The following is a 23,468-nucleotide window of genomic DNA, read 5'->3' as shown; positions in this document are numbered from 1 at the left end:
ATTATAATATTTTGAATTCTTTGGTTCAGACTCTGTTAAGAATTAGAAATTGGGGTGATTAATTTTGGGTCCCCTTTAGTATCCAACCTCTCAAATGCTGGGCCAGCATTCCCTCCTACCATGTTATGACTCAGAGGTTATGGTCCCTCATTTTAGGAGAGGACTCAGAAGAAAAGGCTCTGCCACTGCACCAGCCCCCCCAACACACATACCCCCGCTGTCCCGAGGGACGTCATTATATTCTTCCTTTATTGGCTGTCCTTGTATAATACAAATCTGTAAGTTTAGATACAAAAAAATCTGGAAATAAAAGATAGAAAAGTACCCGCCAGGCGCCCCCCCCTGCTCCTTGTCCCAGACCCCTCCCCAGCGGGCACTGACGTGAGGTAACTGAGCATCTCCTTCCCCTTCCCCCTACCCCGCCTCCTGGGCCCCCAACTTGGCCCCCACCCCCATGAGACCTTGGCCCAGGGAAGATGTGGGCCCCCCCACGTGGGGGAGAGAGGTGATCGGGGTGAGCACAGCATTGGCAGTGAACGCAGCAGGTGGGCAGAGGGAAGCCCTTTGCTTGTGCTGTGTATGGGAGGGGATGCCCAGACGGGGTGGGCCCTAGTGGGCCCAGAAGAGCCCGAGGCAGGCATCCCTTTTCCGTCCCACCCGACACTGGAAGGCGGAAGGTCAACAACAGAAACTGGGAAATGTTGCTTGAACTGAGGGCACTCAGTGGGACTGTGGCCATCCCACTGTGTTTGGGGGTGGGGGTGAGGGAGGGCATTGCCAGCCTAAGTCTGGCAGTGAAATGGGTCCCTTAGCCAGGCCGGGTCCATCCCTGAATTCCATCCTGTCGCAATCTGGGCGTACAATGTCAGTTCTGTAGTGGTTGTGGGGGATGATCAAGGGCTGGAGGGGGTGTTGGGGGGCGCAGCCCCAGGGTGTGGGACTAGGAAGAGAGGTTGGGCCTCCATGCCCAGATGTGGGGCACCCAGGGATGCTGGGACGGGCAGGGCGGCTCGAGCTACAGTTCAATCTCGAAGGTCTTCTGCAGGTCGCCGGAGAAGGGGTTGGAAGGTTTTTCAACAGCCGGTTTGCCTTCTAATGCTGCCCACTGGGCCTCAAAGGGGTCCAACTCAGGGGCCGGGGCAGGGGCCGGCTCTGGGGGCCACGGTGCCCCATTGGGACGTGGGCGGGCCTGGCCCCCAGGGGCAGTGGCCATGGCTGGGGGTGGGAAGGCTCCAGCCTTCCCGAGCAGGGTGGCGGGCTGGGGCTGGAGCTGGGCGGCGGAGCAGAAGGCGTTGGCCACCATCTGTGAGGGGGTGATGCCCACAACAGGCACCCGGGGCACGGGCGGGTAGCCCAAGCCTGGGTAGGCGGGCACAAAAGGCGGCTGCATGTGTGGGGGTGGCAGGAACACGGCCACCTGGGCGGGTGCCGCATCAAAAGGCCCCATGGGGGCAGGGAAGGGCTGCAGAGCGGGGGCCACAGGGGGCACAGATGCTGTTTGCTGCTGCTGCTGCTGCTGCTGCTGCGCCTTGGCCACTTGGGACACCTCCTCCAGCCACCTCTCGGCCTCTGAAGGGGTCCGCTTGTGCCCAGGCTGGAAGGCAGTTGCCGGGGGCACGGAGGACTCACCCCAGGCAGAAGTCCCTAGAGAGAGGAGAGGGGACAGTTGAGAGAACCCTAGGTTGGGGGTTGGGCCCTGCCATTCACTACCTGTGTCAACTTTGGGGCAAACGGCTTAACCATCCTGGACCACGGTTCTGAGTGCTCAGAAAATACAGTTCTGAGAGTCTCAGGTCCCAAGATGGAAAAGTACAGGCAAGACTGACTGTCACCAGCCCAGCTTCCCCTCTGATGGGTCAGGGCCAAACCTGTTCCTAAATATTTTTGATAGCACCCTTAGTTCTGATTATTTTGACAATGTATCATTTTGGGAGGCTAAAATTCTAAGATGGTGTAAGTCTTTTTCGAGGGGTCCCATACGTTTCCAACATAGCGAGGCTCACCGGTTTTAAGGTTGTGCTTTCGAAGACTACAACTCTAAATTTATACTACACTTCCAAGGGCTTCTGTGGTTCTAAGATAAGCTCATGGCTCTAAGGTGATTCCAAGGCTTCGTGGCTACGAATCTGGAGGTTCTAATACCGTGTGATCCTAAGACTGTGGGTTTCTCAATTTTATGGTTCTGAGACAGAAAGGTTTAAAACGAATCCTGTGGTTCTAAGTTGCCCGTGGTTCTAGGATGAACCCATGGCTCTGAGATCAGCCTGGGATTCTAAGATGATCCAAAGCTCAAAGTTGATTCCATGGAGCTGGGATGGTCCCCTAGCCCTTAGATGACCAACGGTTCTAAGCTTGTGGGATTCCTGGAGTCTGGGAGGTAACCCTGGACGGAGCAGGGGTCTGCAGGTGGGGTGCTGCGGGGTGGCCACTATAGGAGACAGGCTGGGCTTACCTGCTGCGGCCGGTGGCAGCCCAGGTGCTGGGGCTCCAGCGCTGGCGAAGGACGAGCTGATCTGTGTGCACAGGGCGTTGATGCTGTCACTGTCACTGGCACCGGGAGGCTCCATCTCGGGCACTGGGAAATCAGAGAAGGGTGGAGGTTAGCCAAGGGGCCCAGGCCCTCAGATGGCCCCCCCGACGACCTCTGGGGTCATGGGGTGTGGGTCATGCGTCCATTCTGCGGTGGCCAAATGGATCCAGGCATGTGGTGTCTTTTGATTCCCAAGCATGAGCCAATGCAGTACCCATATGTGACCCACGAGTGTTTTCACAAGTGTGTGTGAATCTGAGCTGTGATCTCCAAGTCTGCATGATCCTGGGCATGTGGCTTGTGAGTGTGTGTACATCTGCATGGGTTAGCTGGGTACGTGCCCAAGGGCATGTTAATGGAAACACCAGCTTCTGTGACTTCCCAGCGTGTGTGACTTCTGTGTGTGGCCCCTGTGACTCCTATGGAACTGAAAGTTCGGCGGGGTGGGGAGGGGGTAGGTCACACCCAAGCAAGCGTGCCACTGCCTCCGGGCACACGAAGCTTCCAAATCAAGGGGAGCCAAGGAGTGTGTGTATGCCAGCCCCAGGGTGTGTGATGGCCGCGGTACGATATGGGACAGGGAGTGCGTGTGTATCACTCTCAGCCAGCAATGGCGTCTGCCCAGCAGTCACCTTTGGGAGCAGCCCAGCCTTCCGGACACAGAGCAACACCTCCCATGCCAATCCCCAAGGCCATAAGAGATGGGTGTCTCTGATTTGGCAAATGAAAACAGGACCATGGGCCAGACCACGTGACTTACAGACAGCTGGGAGGAAAGGCAGCCCGCTTGCCTGTCTCCCTCAAACAGAACACAGTACTGGGCCACCTCTCTTCCCACGTAGACCTGGCTTTTTAGATCATGACTTATGCCACCTCTCTCTTCTCTCTGGCCCATGGCAGATAGGAGTAATCAAACACGATGCTTCTCTCCTCCCATCACCCCTGCCCCTGGACTCTTTGCTCACCTTCTGGCCTCACCTGGCCAGACACTATGGCTAGGACAGAGTACTGGTCCTTGCAATTCCATCTCCCCTCTAAGAAAAACAGAACAGCTACACTCTCTCCTGTCAGCACCCAGGGAAGACATTACTAATCAATGAGGATGTGTTGCTTCTTTCCTCAGCACTGTCCCTGGAAGACGTGGCTGGTCAGCGACGATGGGTGCTGCCTCTGCCTGATCTTTGCCTGCCAGCGACACTGCAAACCTGTCACTATGCTCCCTGACCCTTGACCTCATGTGTGCTCTTCACCTATTGTCTCCACTGGCCAAATTCTGGGAGCCTCTCCTTGAGCTAACATAACTTCTGCTGTTCTCTTTTCTCCCTTATCCATGGCAGCCTTCACTAATTAATCATATGGTATGCCACCTCGCTCCTTTTTCTTTCTCATGGCAGACCCCTCAGGAGACCGTGCCATATGCCATCATTCTATTCTCCCTGTCCCAGGCAGACTTTTTTTTTTTTTTAAGATTTTATTTATTGGGGCGCCTGGGTGGCTCAGTGGGTTACGCCGCTGCCTTCGGCTCAGGTCATGGTCTCAGGGTCCTGGGATCGAGTCCCACATCGGGCTCTCTGCTCAGCAGGGAGCCTGCTTCCTCCTCTCTCTCTCTCTGCCTGCCTGTCTGCCTACTTGTGATCTCTCTCTGTCAAAGAAATAAATAAAATCTTTAAAAAAAAAAAAGAAAAAAAAAGATTTTATTTATTTATTTGACAGACACGTCACAAGTAGGCAGAGAGGCAGGCAGAGAGAGAGAGATGGGGGAGCAGGCTCCCTCCTGAGCAGAGAGCCAGATGCAGGGCTCAATCCCAGGACCCTGGGATCATGACCTGAGCCAAAGGCAGAGGCTTAACCCACTGAGCCACCCAGGCACTCCCCAGGCATTCTTAAAATTTTATTTATTTATCAGAGAGAGAGGGAGAGAGCGAGCACAGGCAGGCAGAGGGAGAAGCAGGCTCCCCGCTGAGCAAGGAGCCCGATGTGGGACTCGATCCCAGGATGCTGGGATCATGACCCAAGCCAAAGGCAGCTGCTTAACCAACTGAGCCACCCAGGCGTCCCTCCCCAGGCATTCTTAATCCATCACAATCCTCCTTCCCCTGAGCCCATATCCTTCACCCAGCCAGATCTCATGGCTCCAGTGGCCAATAAATGCTTGGGAGTTTCAGCCTCCTCCTGAGCAATCAGTGGCATCTAGGCAGCTTCTCCCCTCTCCCAAGTCCCTGGCACACTTTGCTCATCGATTGTGATACAAGCCACCTCTCCCCTTTCCCTAAACACAGCAGACATTACTAATTGATCGTGGCTTGTGCCATCCTTCCGCTTTTCCTTGCCAATAGTAGACATTGCTCATCAATCTCTCTCTCTCCCCCCTTGTTGGTGGCAGATGCTGCTAATTGACCATGATGTGTTCCACCTCTCTTTCCCATGGCAGACAGTGCTAACCGATCAAGGCTTATACCCCTTCTTCTGTCTCTAGTGCTTACTAGGGATGGTACTGATCCCGATGTTCCCTCCCACGGAGTCCCAGGCTCACCTGTGCCCTTCACCTGGAAGTCTGTGCGTCGCTGCAGTGTGGATGGCAGCTCGTTCAGCCGTAGGCTCAGCTGCCGTTTGAAAGGTGAGTTCTTCTGGCTGAGTGCCGGGAACCCGCGAAAGGAGCCCTGGCGAACCAGCTGTTCCAGCGGGGCGTGGCGTCGGGGGATGGCGGCCGCACTGGTGCCTGCAGCCACTGGGGTGCCCGCCTCACCCTTCTCACCGGGAGATGTGGTGGCTGGTGTCGGGGACACGTGCCCAGGCTGCGCAGGGCCAGGAGCTGCAGTTGGGGCAGCTGCTGCCTCTGCTGGAGACACGGGGAGACAGGCGGTCAGATACCACACCTAGGCATTTACTCCTCTCCCAGCAAGCCCCCTTGATCATCTTCCAGTGCTGCTGCCTTCACCCACTCTGTCCTGTCCCTAGAACAGGCTGGTCAGAGCCCTGAAATGTCTCTCACTGTCACCACACCAGTACTGCCTGCCCCAGGAGGCCCTCGGGGATTCCTCCTCCAACCTGATCTTTTGGGTCTCTCTAGTTTTCTGTCCCTAAGCTGGCTTTCTTCACTGCTTCTGCTGTTTTCCCTTCTGAGACCTTCTATTTCCCTTTCTGATCAATTTTTTAAGATTTATTTATTTATGAGAGAGCGAGCGAGCATAAGCGGGGGGCAAGGGGCATAGCGAGAAGCAGCTTCCCACAGTAAGTTCTTTGTAAATTCTAAGCAGTGTTTTCCAAAAATTTAAAAACTAGATTCCACAGTCAAAAAAAAAAAAAAATACTGTGACTTAAAACACAATACATTTATATTAAAAAAAAAAACCTGTCTTTGGGGTGCCTGAATGGTTCAGTCAGCTAAGTACCTGACTCTTGATTTTGGCTCAGGTCATGATCTCTGGGTTGTGAGATCAAGCCTAGTGGAGTCTGCTTGGGGTTCTTCTTTTTTTCTTTTAAGGTTTTATTTGAGAGAGGGGTGCCTGGGTGGCTCAGTAGATTAAACGTCTGCTTTCATCTCAGGTCATGATCTCAGGGTCCTGGGATCAAGCCCCTTATTGGGCTCCCTGCTCCACAGGGAGTCTGCTTCTCCCTCTCCCTCTGCTTCTCCCCCAACCCCCACTTGTGTTCTCTGTCTCTCAAATAAATAAAAATCTTTAAAAAAAAAAATTTATTTGGGAGAGAGCAAGCGAGCGCGCCCAGGCGAGCACGAGTCGGGTGAGAGGCAGAGGGAGAGGAATAAGCAGATTCCCTAATGAGCAGGGATCCGGATGTGGGGCTCAATCCCAAATGAGCCACCGAGGCGCGTCTCCTTGGGATTCTGCCTCTTCCTCAGTATATCCCCACTTACGCTTTCTCTCCAAATAAATAAATAAAAATAAAAGCCGCATTGTTTTAGAATTTACAAAGTACATGCCACTTACCTGTAATGTTAGAGACCACCAATATAAAACCTTTTGCATGGTGACCTGTACCCCCGACCCTCCACATGCACGCAAATACACAGCCTGGACTAAAAGTATTAAACTGTGGGGCGCCTGGGTGACTCAGTGGGTTAGGGCCTCTGCCTTCGGCTCGGGTCATGATCCCGGAGTCCTGGGATCAAGCCCCGCATCGGGATTTCTGCTCAGCGGGGAGCCTGCTTCCTTCTCTCTCTCTGCCTACTTGTGATCTCTGTCAAATAAATAAATAAAATCTTTAAAAAAAAGTATCATTAAACTGCACTTCCCCTTACTACATTCAGCTAATCTGATATTTTCTATTCTTTTCTATTTCAGTTCTTTTCAGTGCCGGCCACAGTCCACCACACTGACTTCACAATCCAGTAACTGGCCTTGAGCCACAGTTTAAAATGCTTCCGAACCTCCCTGGGTTAGCAGATAACCCAGTTTTGCTGGGATCTGTGGCCAGCCGAATATTGCCCAAACAAGTGAGCTCTGTAAACTGTAGCCAAACCTTGTGGCTGGTACCCTGCTCTGTAAATTGCAGAGTCCCTGGGCCTCTGTCGCTCTCTCCTGCCCCCCCGCCCAGAATGGATCCCCAGGCCCCGCCCACAGCGCCCACCTTTCTTTTTTTCAGGGGCCTCTCGCTCAGTCGGCCGTCCGCCACCCGACAGGCGGAAGGAGCCCTCGCGGGCGAAGCTGGTGCGGCTGGCATCGAAGGCGGCCGTGACCCCGCATTCCTTCTCCCGCCGCTGTTTCCGCTCCAGGCAGGCGGCGAAGGCACAGCCCACGGCATGGCTCAGCCTCTCGCCCTGTGGGAAGAGGGGTCAGGCCGGGCTTGGAGAGGTGGCATTGTGCCGGCTGGAGGCAGAAGCCCTGGTGCCACCAGCTCAGTGTCAGGTCATCCTGGACCAGTCCCCTGCACCCGTGCCTGCCCAGAGCCCCAGACTGCATCTGCACCCAGAGGGAAACAGGACAGCTCGGAGAGAAAAAAAAAAAGCCAGAAACAAGAGTGCAGTGCCGTATGGCTCTCTTGATAGGAAGTTCAAGAACCAGTAAAACTAATCTGTGGTGAAAAAAGCTGGAAGCCTGGCTGTTCCTCTGGGGGCGGGGGTGAGAACTCACTGGGAAAGGGCAGGAGGCGTTGGCTGGGGTAGAGGAATGTTCTAGGTCTTGATGGAGGCTTGGGTTGCATGAGTATGTACAGTTGTTAACACCCCTGGGTCTGTGCACAGCAAGCATTTGACTTCAAAAGAAAAAGAGCTGGTAATAAATGCGTTCAACTGCGGGGCAGGCAGGCTGAAGTGTCCGGGGGAAGTATTCTGATGTCTGCAACTTTGAAATGCATCAAAAATGGGACAAATGAGCAACAGAATAAGGGCAGACACATCTAATGGCGGGATCTGGGTGATGGTGTCCAGGTGACTGGTTATACAAGTCTTTCGGCTTCCATGCGTGCTTGGAAGCATTTTGTCATAAAATGCTGGGGGTGAACACAACAGCCCTGTTGAGTGCCTACTTGGGAGGCTGCAAGGCCACAGTGATGCTGGCTTCCTGCTTTCCAGCTGTGTTTCTCGAGAAATCCACATCACCTCTTAGTGCCCAAGCCTCCTGGTCTATAAAATGGGGATCCTAACAGCACTTACTGAACCGGATTGTAGCAAGATCTATCTATGAACTAATATGCAAGGCATACAGCAGAGGGAGGCAGCCCAAGAGCCAGGCACAGGGAAATACCACACAGGTATCTCAGTGTATCTGTCCATGCAGGACCCTCCCAATCATGCCAGGAGGTGGCTGTGCTAACGAACCAATTTTACAAAGAAACTGAGCCTTAGTCAACATGCCCATAACAATAAGCCAGTGGCAAAGTTAGCATAAGAATGAGATCGATCTGACTTCCGTTTCTTTTTTTTTTTTTTAAAGATTTTATTTATTTATTTGACACAGATCACAAGTAGGCAGAGAGGCAGGCAGAGAGAGAGAGGGGAGAAAGCAGGCTCCCTGCTGAGCAGAGAGCCCGATGCGGGACTCGATCCCAGGACCCTGAGATCATGACCCGAGCCAAACGCAGCGGCTTAACCCACTGAGCCACCCAGGCGCCCTGACTTCCGTTTCTTAATCAAGATTCTCAGCCACCTGTTAAACTTGGGGACAAAAATCGTCCACAAAATACCAGCACAGGAAAAGGGTTATACACCATGATCCAGTCAATTTATCCCAGGAATGCGAGGTTGGTTCAACTTACGAAAATCAATCAGTGTAACACACCACATTAACAGAAGGATGGAAAAAAGCCACACGATCATCCCCATGAACTCTGAAAAAGGATTTGACAAAATCCAGCCCCCTTTCATGATTTAAAAAAAAAAAAAAAAAAAATCAACAAACTTTGAATAGAAGGGAACTTCCTCAACCTGATAAAAAGTCACAGCTAACATAATACTCAACACTGAAAGTGAAAGCTTTTCCCAAAGAACAGAAACAAGACAAGGATGCCTATTTTCATCACTCTATTCAACACTGTGCTTGCTGGAAGTTCTAGAGTAATTGGACAAGAAGAAGAAAGGCATCGGGACGCCTGGGTGGCTCAGTTGCTTGGACGACTGCCTTCGGCTCAGGTCATGATCCTGGAGTCCTAGGATCGAGTCCCGCATCGGGCTCCCAGCTCCATGGGGAGTCTGCTTCTCTCTCTGACCTTCTCCTCATTCATGCTCTCTCTCACTGTCTCTCTCTCAAGTAAATAAATAAAATCTTTAAAAAAAAAAAAAAAAAGAAGAAGAAGAAAGGCATCCAAACTGGAAAGGGGAAAGTAACATTATCTCTGTTTACAACTGCCATAACCTTATATATAGAAAATCATAGAGAATCCACAGAAGAACTATTAGTGATAATAAATGAATTTGGCAAAGTTGCAGGATACAAGATCAACACACAAAAATCAGTTATACCTACCTACGCTAACAGTGAACAATTCAAAAATGAAGTTACAACAATCCCGCTTACAATAGCATTTAAAATAAAATGGGACACCTGGGTGGCTCAGTCGGTTAAGCATCCCACTCTTGATTTCGGCTCAGATCATGATCTCAGGGCCGTGACATGGAGCCCCGTGTTAGGCTCTGTGCTGGGTGTATAGCCTGCTTATGATTCTCTCTCTCTCTCTCTCCCACTCTCTCTGTCCCTCCTGTTCCCCTCCCATTCATGTTCATGATTATGCTCACTCACTCTCAAAAATTAAATAAAATAATGGTTATGAATAAACGTAACCAAGGAAGTCAAAGCCATGTATGCTGGAAACTACCACACACTGTAAAGAAGACCCAAATAAATGGAAATGCATCCCATGCTCATGGATTACGATATTGAATACTGTTAATGACTGCAATATTTCCAAAGTGGTCTATAGATTCAGTGCAATCCTCACAAAAATCCCAATAGATTCTTGTAGAAATAGAAAAGCTGACCCTAAAATTCACATGGAATTGCAAGGGACCCAGGAGAGCCGAAGTAATTTTGAAAAAGAACAACATAAAAGAACTCACACTTTCTGATTTAAATAGTACTCCAAAGCTACCACAATCAGAATAATGTGATACTGCTGTAAGGATAACATACAGATCAATGACACAGAATTGAGAGCCCGATATTGACCCACACCTCTATGGTCAATTGATTTTCAGTAAGGGTACCAAGACTTCAATGGGGGAAAGAACAGTCCTGTTAACAAATGGTGCTAGGACAATAGCCACATGGAAAAAATAAAGTTGGACCCCTTCTTCACACCATTTACAAAAATTAACTCAAAATGGATTAAAGTCCTAAATGTAAGAGCTAAAACTATAAAACTCTTAGAATAAAACATGGAGTAAATCTTCATGATCTTAGATTTGGCAAAGGATTCTTAGATGTGACACCAAATGCATGAAGGACAAAAGAAAAAAATAGATAAACTGAACTTCATCAAAATTAAAAACATTTGTATCTCAAAGGACACTACTAAAGAAAGTGAAAAGACAACTGAAGAGAATGGGGGGAAATTTTTGCAAATCATACAACTGATAAGTGTCTAGTATCCAGAATATATAAAAAGTTCTTACAACTCAACAATAAAAAGGCAACCCAACTTTAAAAAAATGGATACAGAATTTAAACAGACATTTCTCCAAAGATATACAAATGGCCAATAAACATATAAAAACAGTCTCAATCTCCTTAGTCAGTAGGGATATACAAATCAAAACTACAGTCAGGTACTACTTCACACCTACTAGGATGGCTATAATTAAAAAAAAAAAAAAAAAGGAAAGTATTAAGTGCTAGCCAGGATGTGAAGAAACTGGAACCCTTGTACTTAGCTAGTGGGAATATAAAATGGTGCAGCCTCTGTGGGAAGTGGCTTGGCAATTCCTCAAAACTTTAAATATAGATATAGATTTACTATATACCTATATACCTACCTACCTACGCTAACAGTGAACAATTCAAAAATGAAGTTACAACAATCCCACTTACAATAGCATTTAAAATAAAATGGGACACCTGGGTGTGATTTAGCAATCCAGCTCCTAGGTATGGACCCCAAAGTATTAGAAACAGGTATTCAAACAAATACTTGCACATCCATAATGCTGTCCATAACAGCATTATTCACAATATCCAAAAAGTAGAAACCACCCGAATGTCCATCAAAGGATGAAAAGATAAACATGTAATATATCCATACAGTGGAGTATTACTCAGCTATAAAACAGTAAGGACTCGCACTACAAGGATGAGCCTTGAAAACATGATGCTAAGTGAAAGAAGCCAGCCATAAAAGACCACATACCGTACGGTTCAATTTGTATGAACTGTCTAGGAGAGTTAACTCCACAGAGACAGAAAGTCACTAGCCGTCAGGGAGGAAGGTGTGTGGCACAGGGAATGACGGCTTAATGGGTCTGAGCTCCCTTTTAGGAGCGATGAGGATATGGGCAACCAGAGAGAGGTGATGAAGGAACAAGGTTAAGAGCCTACTAAATGCCACTGCAGTGTGGGCTTTCATATGATCAATTTCATGTGAACTGCACCTCAAAAAGTGAAGTTATGCTTGGGGAATCCTGGGAGTTCTACCACCTAATGCTTCAAACCCGTGGCTCAGAAGTAGAAGGGAAAGCAGAAGTCACGCTCTCTACACAGAAGAGATGGCCTTGTGCTTTTCTTGCTTTGATTCTCACCGCCAAGTACTTTTCAAGATTTTATTTGAGAGAGAGAGAGAGCACACAAGGAGGGGAGGGGCAAAGGGAGAGGGAGAAGCCGACTCCCCACTGAGTGAGGAGCCCCATGTGGCACTCGATCCCAGCACCTTGGGATCATGACCTGAGCTGAAGACAGAAGCTGAACTGACTGAGCCACCCAGGCACCATCCCCCACCCAAGTACTTTTCAAATGATAGTAACTGTTCCTAGTGACTGAACCTGTGTTATACAACTCTGTTCAGAACTTTCTGGGTTTGATCCTAACAAATGCTTCCCCAACACACCTGGGAGCAGCCACTGCTAACACCCCCATTTCATGGAAGAGGAGACTGAGTCCCCAAGAGGAAAGTCACCCGGGCCTCATGTCCCACAGCTGTTGTTACAACACTGAACCCACACTAACCATGTGGCCGTGTTTTCCCTAAATAGCCACAGCAAATTTCTGGCACCCGCCCACTCCTCCAGAACTTTGTCACTCCCCTGTCAGAGGTGGAGTCTGTGTTCTCTCCCCTTAGCCTGGGAAGACCTCTATGACCACCTGGACAGACACAATCCCACAGAAGCAAGGCTGTGTGTGTGGTTTCCAAGACCAAGACCAAGCAGGTGTGAGCTCGGTCTCTCTCGAACTCACACTGGAGCCCAGCGCCACCATGGAAGAAGTCCAGCTCTCCTGAACCCCCTGCTAGACAGCCCTTGTGAAGAGGTCCTGAGATCCGTAAAGAGTGGGGCTATCCGGCCAGGCTCTTGGGGTCACAGTTCCAAACACCATCACATTGTAACAGTACAGGAGACCCTGGAGCCAGCCCCACCCAGCTGAGCCTTGTCCAAATTCCTGACCTATGAAACCCCTGAGAAATAGTAAATGACGGTCATTTTAAGTCACTAAACATTGGGGCAATTTGTTCTATAGCAACAGATAGCTAATACAACTTAGCCTGCTCTGCTCAGGAAATCTGCAGTCGCTCGGGGCCCTGGGTTTCTGCTATCTCCGTACTAGCCCCTGGCAGGCGCTTACCCATCCTGACTAATCCATCCTGATACTCTCATGCTAGTTTTCCACCCCCGGTTTGACGTCTGAGATTGTGTGTATGACAGAGGAGGTTGGGGGTGCTGAGCAGTTTTGGGAGTCCAGAGTCCTTAGGGTGGGGATTTCTTTTTCTTTCTTTCTTCATTTTTTTTTTTTTTTAAGATTTTATTTATTTGTTTAAGAGAGAGACAGTGAGAGAGAGCATGAGAGGGGAGAAGGTCAGAGAGAGCAGACTCCCCGTGGAGCTGGGAGCCTGATGTGGGACTTGATCCCAGGACTCGAAGGCAGTTGCTTAACCAACTGAGCCACCCAGGCACCCGGGGTGGGGATTTCTGAAATATGAAGGAATCCCGTGAAAATCTCAGAGGGATGTGTGTTATTTTACTTGCCCAGTATCTGTTCCCCTTGCTTTTGATAACAGCACCCCAAGTTCCCTTTGGGGAGCTCCTCGTGCATGTTGGATAAGTCAGTCTGTATGCTCCACCCTCCCCTGACCAAGGGGAGGTCTTACCCAAGACAGGCCAATCCCATGCCTTCTTGTTAGAATTTTAACCCCTGGGGTGCCTGGGTGACTCAGTGCATTAAGCCTCTGCGTTGGGCTCAGGTCATGGTCTCAGAGTCCTCGGACTGAGCCCCAAATCGGGCTCTCTGCTCAGCAGGGAGCCTGCTTCCCCCACTGTCTCTCTGCCTACTTGTGATCTGTGTGTGTGTGTATGTGTGTGTGTGTGAAATAAATAAATAAATCTTAAAAAAAAAAAAAAAAAGAGGCTGGATTCATTTCTGCAGCAGTGCAGTGGAAGGAACTGTCCCCTCTGTGGTGCCCCCAGGCTGCTCAGCTCCCTGACTATCCTGATGCTTAGTGCTCTGATTGCCCTTTGATTTTTTTGTGAGATTTCCCCCCATTATAGCATTTTGGAGTTAAATCAGCCAGAGTGGTTTCTGCAGCCAGCCACCAAAAAACACTGGCTAATGCAGGGAGCTGAGACCATGCCTTCCTACCAGGTGGTCTGAGGTCAGGGTTCAGGGGATAGGGCAGAATAAAGAGGCTATTTTCCATTATCTTTTGTGGCAAGGGATATCCATGTGACTACATGCTGACCAATGGGATGTAATTGTTATGTAGCTCCCCAAAAGGAGAGGGTTTGTCCCTTTGCATGCCTCCCTCCTTTAGGTAGCTGGAATAAAGATGCAAGGGCTGGAGCATGTGCACCCATTTTGGATCATGGAGTGGAGGCCACACTCCAGTGCCACGACAAGATCATGGAGCTGCAGCCCTTGATGGGAAGAGAAGAGCCCCCCAATCCTGCACTGCCTACCTCTGGATATCTTTCACACAAGCCAGGAACAAATTTCTATCTCCTTGAACTGAATGGCAGCTGGGGATTTACCGTCACAGCTTCAGAATCCTAACTATGAGAATGTTTCTGAGAAGACAGACCATTTGTGGCTTCTGTCAGATTCTCAGAGGGGACCCTCATGTCTCAAATATATGAAGAACCGCAGACACATTGAATCAAGGTTGAAAAGAGTGTGTACCCTGGGAGTATCACAGGGGAGGGCCTGAGGGACCAGGTGGGGTTTTTATGTAAGCAAGAGTTTACGGAGCTGTGTCCTGGACGCCTGTGCATGTTACTTACATGCGTGCGACCCTCATAAAAAAGAAAAATAAGAGACACATGCACAACTATGGACAATGAGGATGATAATTAATGTGTCCCTGAGCACTTCTGATGTGCCAGGCACTGTTCCAGACACTTTGTATTAACCCCTCCAGCCTCCCTGTACTCCTCTAAGTTAGGAGCTGCGAAGGACACGGGCAACAGAGAAGAGAGGTGAGGGTCTGACCTGAGGCCGCCGAAGAGCAACCAGCCAGCTTCCTCCCAGCTCCGGTGATACTCACAGAGTCCTTGAGCGCCAGGAAACAGTGGCAGATCCAGCGGCGGGTGGTCCCATCCCGGCAGATGTAGGAGAAAGCCTTGTCCAGGTTGCGGTCAGGGGCACAAAAGGAGACCTTTTCTATGGTCTGGTCTACCAGCAGGTCCTGGAAGGGGACCAGGGAAACCAGGAGAGGAACTTGAACAGTCTTTCCTGTATTCATTCGGTGCTCCTTTATTGTCTGTTCTCTGTCTTGTCCTGAATGGGTGGGGACCCCGCACTGATTGAAACAGAGGTGGGCCCTGCTCCCATGGGGCTCCCCAGTTAGCAAGGCACTCAAGGCCCATAACCAGAGAAAGACATAGGCGAGGGGTCAGGGCCAGGATTGAGGGAGACACATGGACCCATGGGAGCCACAAGCAGGTACCCAATTCCACTTGATCAGGAGACATCAAAACCTTCCTGGAAGAGGTATTAACTAGGCAAAAAGGCAGGGAACAGTCTTTTGGGGCAAGGGAACTGCCTCTGCAAAGATGTCAATCCTGCTTAGTCGTTAACCTAACCCTTGTCATGTGCTGCTGCCTCCTTGGGCAGTTTCCGGGCAGGGAAGTCAACAGTGAGCAAACAGATGATCTGATCCCAGCCGCGTGAGGCTCCCCTCTGGCTGGGAACAATGACAATAAACCCAGAACAGCTAACATCCACTGATCTGCGCAAGTATGCTGCCCCAGGCACCGTTTTACACGGCATGCACCTATCCTCTCATTTAAGGGCAGGGTCCGTGTTTATCCACATTTCACAGATGAGGCAACTGAGGCTTGGAGGGGTTAAATCTCATACTCGGGGTCACCCAGCAGATGCATGGGGGAGCTGGGATCCGAGCTAAGGCTCTGCTCTACAGCCTGTGCTCACACCCACCATCTGTGCCAGCTTGTGATAACTGCAGGACTCAGCCCTGAATTAGGACTATGAGGTGTGCCAAGATGTTGCGGGAGCACATGGTCTAGGAAGGCCCGGGAGGGAGGTACATCCTGGAGGTGGGTGGGAAGGCGTCCTAAGTCCTGATTCAAGCCGGTGGGGGAGGTGAGGGGCCCACCGGTGCCCCCTCCTACCCCCACAGGCCTCCTACCTTGGTCTTGTCATCCACCACTCGGAGTCCGTCGGCTGACACCCAAAGGACAGACTTCACGGACTTCCGGCCCATCTGGGGTGGGGGAGGAGGACAAAGGGCCTGGTCAGGGCTGCCTCCTGGGGTCTGAGCCGGGGTGGGGGGGTGATGCCTTCCCGGCTCCAGCCTCACTCACCGCCTTCAGCTTCTTCACAGCATCTTCACACACGTGCATCCCCCGGGACTCCTCCACCTCCACGTGGCCCAGGTACTTGAGGGAGAGGAAACCGGAGGACAGAAAATCAGCACAGTAATCAGTACCCTTCCCAGTGTGCCCTGAGCAGCTGCGACCTGTCCTGCAAGGTACCTAGCCCATCATACATATTAATCCACTCTGCACCTCGGCCCCATGAGGTGGCTACTCTGCTCCCATCCCAGGCATACAGACAAGGATGCTGAAGCAGGCAGGTAGTACTGAGTCCCATCTTGCCCCATTCCTGGGCCTTAACACGTTATCCTCTTCCCTTTGGGCCCCAGTGTCTGCAAGCCCCAGAGCCCCTGTGAGCCCCAGGACTGGCCCACTGATGAACTGATGAGAACCGGGGTACACTCGCTCCAGCTCCCTTACCCCATGGCTAGGATGGCTCTATTTCCCAGCATTTTCCCCAGTGGCATGAAGCCAGGGCTGAATAGTGGAAGGGAGGCATTGGCCTCGCGTGCGCATCCTCTTAGAGGGCTTTCTCGCAGGGTTCGGGCCAGAAGTACTCAGGACCCCGGGCCAGGGCCAGGTGGCTGCCCTACGGGCCCACAGCTGCAGGTTAGCCAAACACCCTTTACTGGCCGCCTACGCTTCCTCGGCCCCACAGTGTTTCCCACACCACCAGATGGACCACGCACACTCCATGTCTGCTTATGGGAGAAGGGAAAAGAAAATGGAGGGTTTGTGACCATCGGCTGTGGTCACCCCACCAGGAAGGGACTGAGTGGGATTTGAACCCTAATCCTGCGTTCTCCCTCACAGAGGTGCAGTATGTGTTCTGAAAAGTCGTCCAGTGCCTTTTGGAAATTGTGAGCTCCCACAGAATAGGGTGACATTAGGAAGAAGGTAACCCCCCCCACTCCCCAGGTAATAACTTCATGGTACAAGAGAATGTGTGTTGGGTTTTGATCCTGCCTTTGAAGGGCCCAGGCCGTGGGGTCCTGCTCTAGCAGGACAAACCTTCAGCCATCCCTCTGTACAGGAAGAGCCCTTAGCCCTCTCACCCAGCACCAAGGACCGGAAGCTCACAGCACCCCGCCCATGGCCCCACCCACTCACCCGGACCGGGAAGCTGCATGTGCCCTTGCGCACAGCGTCCTCGTCTGCTTGCCACTGGTGGGGGCGCGATGCCTCGGGCACGTAGGCTGGTTTCCGCCGTCTCAGGCTCTGCCGTAACTTATTCATGGTGCCCGCCCCTTCTGGTGACACAGGACAGGGCCACGGGTCAAGGGCGGTGGCTGGAGGCATGGGTTCCAGCAGGATGGATAGAGTGCTCAGGGAACATGGGGTCAGATAACATGGGATCTGGGTTACAGTGGAGGGGGGGGTCACTGGGTCAGAGGGCATGGCATTTAGGGGACATGAATCAACAGCAGTCAGGGGACACCGGGAAGGCAGGGTAATGCCAGAGTAAGCAGTGGGGTTTCAGAAGAAAAACTTATGGCCAAGGTACATGAAGGTCGGGGATGGAGAGGGTCATGAATCACAGCTTTTAGCAGTCTGGAGATTAGGGAGGTGACAGTCAAGAGGTATGAGGATCCAAACTAACAGGGAGTCAAGACACTAGAGGGCACAGGGCTTAGAAGGCATAAGGGCCACAGGTCATGTGGCCAGGAGTTTTGGGGGTAGGAAGCCAGGGGAGGAGATGGTCAGAGAGCACAAGAGTTCTGAGTTGCCGGGGTTCGATGTGGGGGGGGACTCAGAACATCCAGGGATTGAGGTCCAGAACCCAAGCCAGAGGGTGTGGGGGCTGGGGGCTCATCTCAGATCCGCCCCTCTGTCAACTGTGTCTAGTCAAAGACAGGAGACCCTGGGGCAGTGTGCACCTGCGACCATCAGATGAAGGAGGGGGTGTGGAGGTGGGACAATCTTCACTGACTGAGACAGTCTTCACAGACTGAGAAGCCATTCTGACAGTCCCAGGAGCATGAGAGCCAACTAGGACAGAGCACCAGAAGCAGATGGGGACTGTGTATGTGTGTGCGTGCATGCAAGTGTGCAATTGGTGTACTACCAGTGTCTAGATCTGAACATGCAACCATTGTGAGTGTGTGTATTTCTGAAGACGGTGTGTACCAAAGGCCACAGGTCTGAGAATGGTTGTCTGTGAAAGTGTATGTCTGGGAGTGCAGTCTGTGAGGGGGTCAGTGTCCAAGAGTGCGGTTGTTGTCAAGTGAAAGTCCCAGAAGGTTGTTGCTGAAGGCTATCTAAGCGTGAGATGGTTGTGGAATGTGTCTCGGGAATGCTGCCTGTGGGGATGTGTCTGAGCATGAAGCTCTTGGCTCCGAAAGGGTGTGTCCCTGACTGTTGTCTTGGAAGCTGTGTGTCCATGTGAGAGTGTGGCTACTGCCTTCGATGGCTGTCGCCTCTGACGGTGTGTGCCTGTGACTTATCAGATAGTCTTTGTCTCTGGCCGAGAGTGCTGTCGGTGGTGAGGCTGTGTGTCTGTGGCTTTTGTCTGGGAGGATATGTGTGTGTGTCAGAGTGTGTGGCTGTTGCAGAGACTGTGGGCTCATGAGTGTTGTGCTGAGGCTATGTCTATGCAACCAAGTATCTGGGTAGATGTGGGATAGCACAAGGTTGTTGTCTGTGAGAGTGTATTAGTGTTATTTGTGAGGGTGGGCCTGATGGTCACTGAGTGTGCAGGGAAGACACTTGAGGGTGCCCACTCCTGAGTGTGATGAAGCCCGTGTGAGTGCAGGGACAGTTCCTCCCGTCGTGAGAGGCAGACCCAAGCACACACTCAGCCCTTGCCCTGGCCCCAGCTGGTCACTCACCTGGCTCCGTCCTGGAGGTTTCGGGGGGCCCCGGGGCCCCACAAGGGGCTGGGGGCAGATGCTGCTCAGGCCTCCTGGGTCCGCCCTGCCCAAGGAAGGGAGGAGAAGGTGAGAAACTGGCTTGGGGTGGGGCTCAGTCCCCTACCTCACCCCCTCTTTGGACAACAGCCAAACCCCCCTCCATTTCAGGCTCCCTGATGAGAGCCCCAGTTGTCATAGCAACTGTTACTAAGGAGACCAGCCACCTGGTAGCAAGAGCCCAGGAATGAGTCGGTGCATTTCCGGGGGCATGTGCTGGGGATGTCCTGGCCTCAGGAGGCCCTCAGTACCCAAGGGGATGGTGTGAGGAGGGAGTGGCCTTGACCTCTAGACACCTGTCCAGGCTGCACATAAACATACAGTCACATGCATGCACACACACAACTCAGGTCTCCGGCTATCCCCAGCACCTGGGCACAGCTCCACACGTGTGTCTGTGCAGACACCACAGCAGGGGCACACACGGGGTTCCACAGACACACAAAAGTGGCGGCAGCCGCTATAACCAGCTGGTATCCTATCCATGTTCACAGACACAGACATCTGTCCACGTGAGTTGCAAGTCCCAGCCTGCCCAGGCACGGCCATAAACACCCGGGCACACCAGCTACTGGATGTTTGGTCCTTCCTTATTTTCTCGGCCATGTACGGACAGCTGGGCCCAGGCACCCCCACCAGAGCAGCGCTCACTCCCAGTGAGATCTCCTCAGGCCCCCGCCTGACACACTTGCGTCGCTGCCTCTGGAGTCACACCAGTCAGAGGTCGCCCACTAGCACAGACAGGGTCCCCATCACACACACCTGTCACATGCGGCTCCACTGCTGTGCAAGGACATGTGGTCATGGGGGCATGCAGACACATGGCCACACATTCGGTCCCACGCTACCACCCCCAGCCACGGCCACAGGTGCCTCCTCATGTCCAGGCACACAGCAGCCCACGGATTCCTGGCCCCAACTGCAGCAGCCACACCAACATGTTGTTTGGGTCACGTGCTATCACAGTCACACACACACCCAGTCACAGGGACACACATGTGGTCACCATATGAGCCACCCTTACTTACATGGAGAGCCCTCCCTGACCAATCACACACAGAGACACGGATGGCCACGGTCTGTGCCTGGTTGAGGACTAGGCATACACACTGAAGACATGCACAGACCCACCCAGAGACGACTGTCCCTCAGGATGGCTAGGCTCAAGTACGGCCAGATGGATGCTGGCTCAGAGTCCCAGCCACATGCATTTCAGAAATGGCTGTGTGTGCCAAGTGACACAGCATCGGTGTCCCAGTACCCAGCCACATGCCCTGGCCATGCTACAGTCCCGCAGTGCCCCCACCACCCGGCTGCACCATGTGACCCCCTCACCAACACATGGCCTCTCTTCATGCAAACACATGAAGAAGCCTGTGGCCACATACAATCACAGTGCCTGGGAGAGTCACTGGGACAGACACACAGCATCTCACGCAGGGAGACATCGGCACACAATTTCTGTGTCACACGTCCTAAGCACACAGTGATGATGAGACAGAACTCAGAAATGCGGTGATCCGGACATGGCGCTTATAGCTGCATCCACCCAAAAGACACGGTTCCTGACAGAGCCATGTACGCAGTCAGGAGAGTCACCCAGTCACCAAACCACCCAGATGGAAATACAGTCCAGCACGCACACATAGACAGGAACATTCACACCAGCCACACGGCTATAGACATGTACACTCCCATAGGCCACGACATATAATCACCCAGGGTCGCAGATGTGCAGGCCCGACACAAATCTAGAAGCCACCATCACCTCTATCCACCCCCCCCACAATTCCCTGGGGCCACCACACACAGCCATAAGCAGAGCTTGAGTCACACATGATAAAATAGCCCTCTATTAATAATCAGTCAGGGGTTCAGACCCCTACTCCAATCTGTCACCCAGATCACACGCAAACACAACTATAAATGCGCACACTTCGTATCAACGGAGCTAGATGGAGACCTTTCTACAATCCAAGTCAACATACATAGATGTGGCCATGGACACACAATCGCTGTCCTACACGTCACAGGGCCATCACACAACCAGGCATGGGGTATCTTCGTATACGATGGCAGTTACACACCCAGAGTTGCAGGGACAGTTGTGTGTCAGAGACATATGTGTGACCCACATATACGATCAGTTGTAGACGCAACCACAAACATTCGCAAGTCACTGGGAGAGCAGCACATGGCCACAGAGTCATAGACACAACTCCACGTACCACCATCCCAACTCCACCCACAGCTAGTCGGCCACACATTTGCCTAACCCCAGACCCAACACACACACTGTCACAACCCAGTGATATTTACCAAAGCACACGCCTAGGGTCACAAAAGATGTAATCACAGACTCAACCACACAGTTACAACCATGCACACGCACACTCGAACAGACTAAAAAGTACAGGGTTCAGCATAAGGAGCAGCTGTCTCACACACACACACACACACACACACACACACACACAGAGTCACACCAATGCCGGGGTCACAGACACCATCACACACATTACCAGACACTACCATAAGCACAAAACACAGACACACGCACAGGATTCCTTGGCCCCCAGCTCTAGCGCACACGGACACACACCCACAGCCATAGTCACAGTCACAGTCACACAAACACCGGGTCACACTCTTAGCCACCTCCCTATCCCTTGCTTTCCCCCTTCCCCCCAGGTACCACACACAAAGCCGCTGTCACCCGCAGTCGCTGCAGACAGATAGGGCTGCGCTTGGTCCCTGGGGAGCCGCCCCCCACCCCCAGCCTGAATCTTGGAGCCTGGGGGGCCATACCCAGGAGAGGGAGGCGGCGCATTGTCTGCGGATGGGGCTGCTCCCAGACAGCTGGGCAGCCCCAGGGATCCATGACCAAGCCTTTGGGGGTTGCCTGAAATTTCCCTATTTTATTCAGGCTGGGTGGGGGGTGGAGTCCCCGGAACAGGGAGCTTGTTTTGAGAAGGGGCTGTTCCTGGTACGCCGCCCAGGGATTGGTGGGGGGATGCTGTGCTCAGGACGTCTCTGAGGCCTGGGTACAGACTGTGCCTGGAATCCGAACCCCAGGCCTTGGCTTGGTGGGGGAGCTGTGCCCAAGGACCCCCATCCTCAAGACCTTGTCTAGAGGGTTGTTGTGGTCAGAGACCACCTCAGGCAGGGAGGAGTGGGAATTGCGTCTGCTCTGGAATGGCCTCCTGGAGGCCTTGGCCTGATGTGGGGGTTGTGTCCTGGACCCCATCCCTAAAGCCTTGCCCAGGGAGTTGTACCTAGAATCTATCCCCCTGCCCTTGATTTTTTTTTTTTCTTTTGAGGGGCAGGTCTATGTCCAAGATCTCTATCTCCAGGGCCTTGGCAAGAGAGGGCCTGTGCCCCGGACCCCTGTCTCTCAAGCTTTGGCTTAGAGGGGGCCTGTTCCGGACCCCCACCCAGGCCCACCCTCCCCACCCTCGGCACCCTTTCTCCATCCGGGCGCCGCGGCCGCCTCCCACCCTTCGCCACATCAGCAGCGGCGCCGCCCCCCACCCGAGTCCCCCTCTCCCGCCCTTCTCACGCTGGCCGCCGCGCTGCGGGACATCCAGGGCCGGGGCACCCCCGCCTCCCGCGGCCCCAGCTGGGCCCGGATCCCCGAGCGCTGCTGCTGCTGCTGTGGCGGCGGCGGCAGCTCGGTCTGACGCGGGCCGGGGCCGGGGGTCGGGGGATGGTGCGGGATGCACGCGCTCGAGCCTGCTCCGCTCCCGGGAGGATTCCGTTCCAGGGGCGGGGGAGCGCCCCTCCTGCCTCGGCTCGCCGCCCCAGCCCCGCCCATTGGCCCACCGCCTTCGGGATATGCAAGAAAACCCCGCCCCGGCCCGGCGCCTGGCCGGCCTAAGCCCCACCTCCTGGCCTGCAGGCCACGCCTATACGCAGATATGACCCCGCCTTCTCTGGTGCGGCCACCGCCCCGCCACGCCCATTGGCCAGTCCCGGGCTGAGCCAGCACGTGAGCCTCGTAGAGACCTTACCCTAGGCCTATCCAGGCGTGGGCTCTCTTCCCCTCCATGAACCTTGGCCTCAGGTCGCCTTCTGTTCCACGTCCGTGAAAGAGTTGCTTCGGGAAGCTCTTTGCCGCCCCACATACCCAAATCTTCCAGCTAACCCCACGGTTCTCCCAGCCCAGAGGGGGCGGGCAGAAGCGGTGACGAGGCACTTTTTGCGATGAAGGGGAGGGGGAACGAAGAGACCCAGGCGTCCTAGTGCGCGAGCGGTTCGGCTTAGGGGGTGGGGGTGCCGGGCTGGGACCAGGGTGCTGTTCTGGCCATCACTGCACCCCCGCTCCCACTCAGTCCTGTGGGTTTGGCAAAGCAGCTGGCAGGGGCATTACGGTCCATTAGCAAAGGCGATGTTGCCGGGAGCCGAAGCGAGGGAGCACGGTGCCCGGGAGGTGTGTGGGGCGGGGGCAGGCCTTCTCAGCTGCCGCGGCCTTTTGAGCAGGTGGTCAGCACGTGTGGGAGGGGCTGGAGGAGGGGCGGGTGGGAGGGAAAGGGTAGAAGGAGGATCCCGGCAACAGATGGCCCAGGCTGGGCTGGGGCTTTCAGACCAGAGGATGGGAGGGGGCTGGCCA

The 23,468-nt window shown here is 53.0% G+C and overlaps 1 protein-coding gene across 3 annotated transcripts; it reads right to left on the bottom strand.

Annotated features, from left to right (window-relative positions):
* Positions 1-427: 427 nt before the first annotated feature.
* NUMBL (NUMB like endocytic adaptor protein) lies at positions 428-23,079 on the bottom strand. Of its 3 annotated transcripts, none has more exons than XM_059381378.1 (10): positions 22,419-22,701; positions 18,782-18,866; positions 17,064-17,203; positions 15,942-16,016; positions 15,767-15,841; positions 14,663-14,803; positions 7,118-7,307; positions 5,064-5,369; positions 2,453-2,575; positions 428-1,644 (listed from the first exon to the last, which is right to left on the bottom strand). In XM_059381378.1, exons 1-10 carry the CDS (start codon positions 22,671-22,673, stop codon positions 1,016-1,018), a joined length of 2,019 nt encoding a protein of 672 aa, XP_059237361.1. In that variant the 5' UTR covers positions 22,674-22,701; the 3' UTR covers positions 428-1,015. The 3 variants fall into 3 exon arrangements, with proteins under 3 accessions (XP_059237361.1, XP_059237362.1, XP_059237363.1); XM_059381379.1 differs by having other exon boundaries at positions 5,064-5,366; XM_059381380.1 differs by lacking the exon at positions 22,419-22,701 and adding an exon at positions 22,870-23,079 and having other exon boundaries at positions 429-1,644.
* Between the last annotated feature and the right edge of the window lie 389 nt (positions 23,080-23,468).

This window comes from Mustela nigripes, chromosome 17 (genome assembly GCF_022355385.1).
Source record: "Mustela nigripes isolate SB6536 chromosome 17, MUSNIG.SB6536, whole genome shotgun sequence".
In the NCBI taxonomy this organism is placed as follows: domain Eukaryota; kingdom Metazoa; phylum Chordata; class Mammalia; order Carnivora; family Mustelidae; genus Mustela; species Mustela nigripes.
The sequence above is the reverse complement of the archived record's forward strand: the minus strand, read 5'-3'. Positions and strand labels throughout refer to the sequence as shown.

Bases quoted from the DNA above. Each gene is read 5' to 3' on its own strand.
- NUMBL (XM_059381378.1), bottom strand. From the start codon at position 22,673: ATGGGCGGGGCTGGGGCGGCGAGCCGAGGCAGGAGGGGCGCTCCCCCG. The intron at 17,204-18,781 runs GTGAGTGACCAG...CTGTGTCACCAG, and splicing joins AACCTCCAGGACGGAGCCAG to AAGGGGCGGGCACCATGAAT. The intron at 7,308-14,662 runs GTGAGTATCACC...CTCTTCCCACAG, and splicing joins TCCTGGCGCTCAAGGACTCT to GGCGAGAGGCTGAGCCATGC.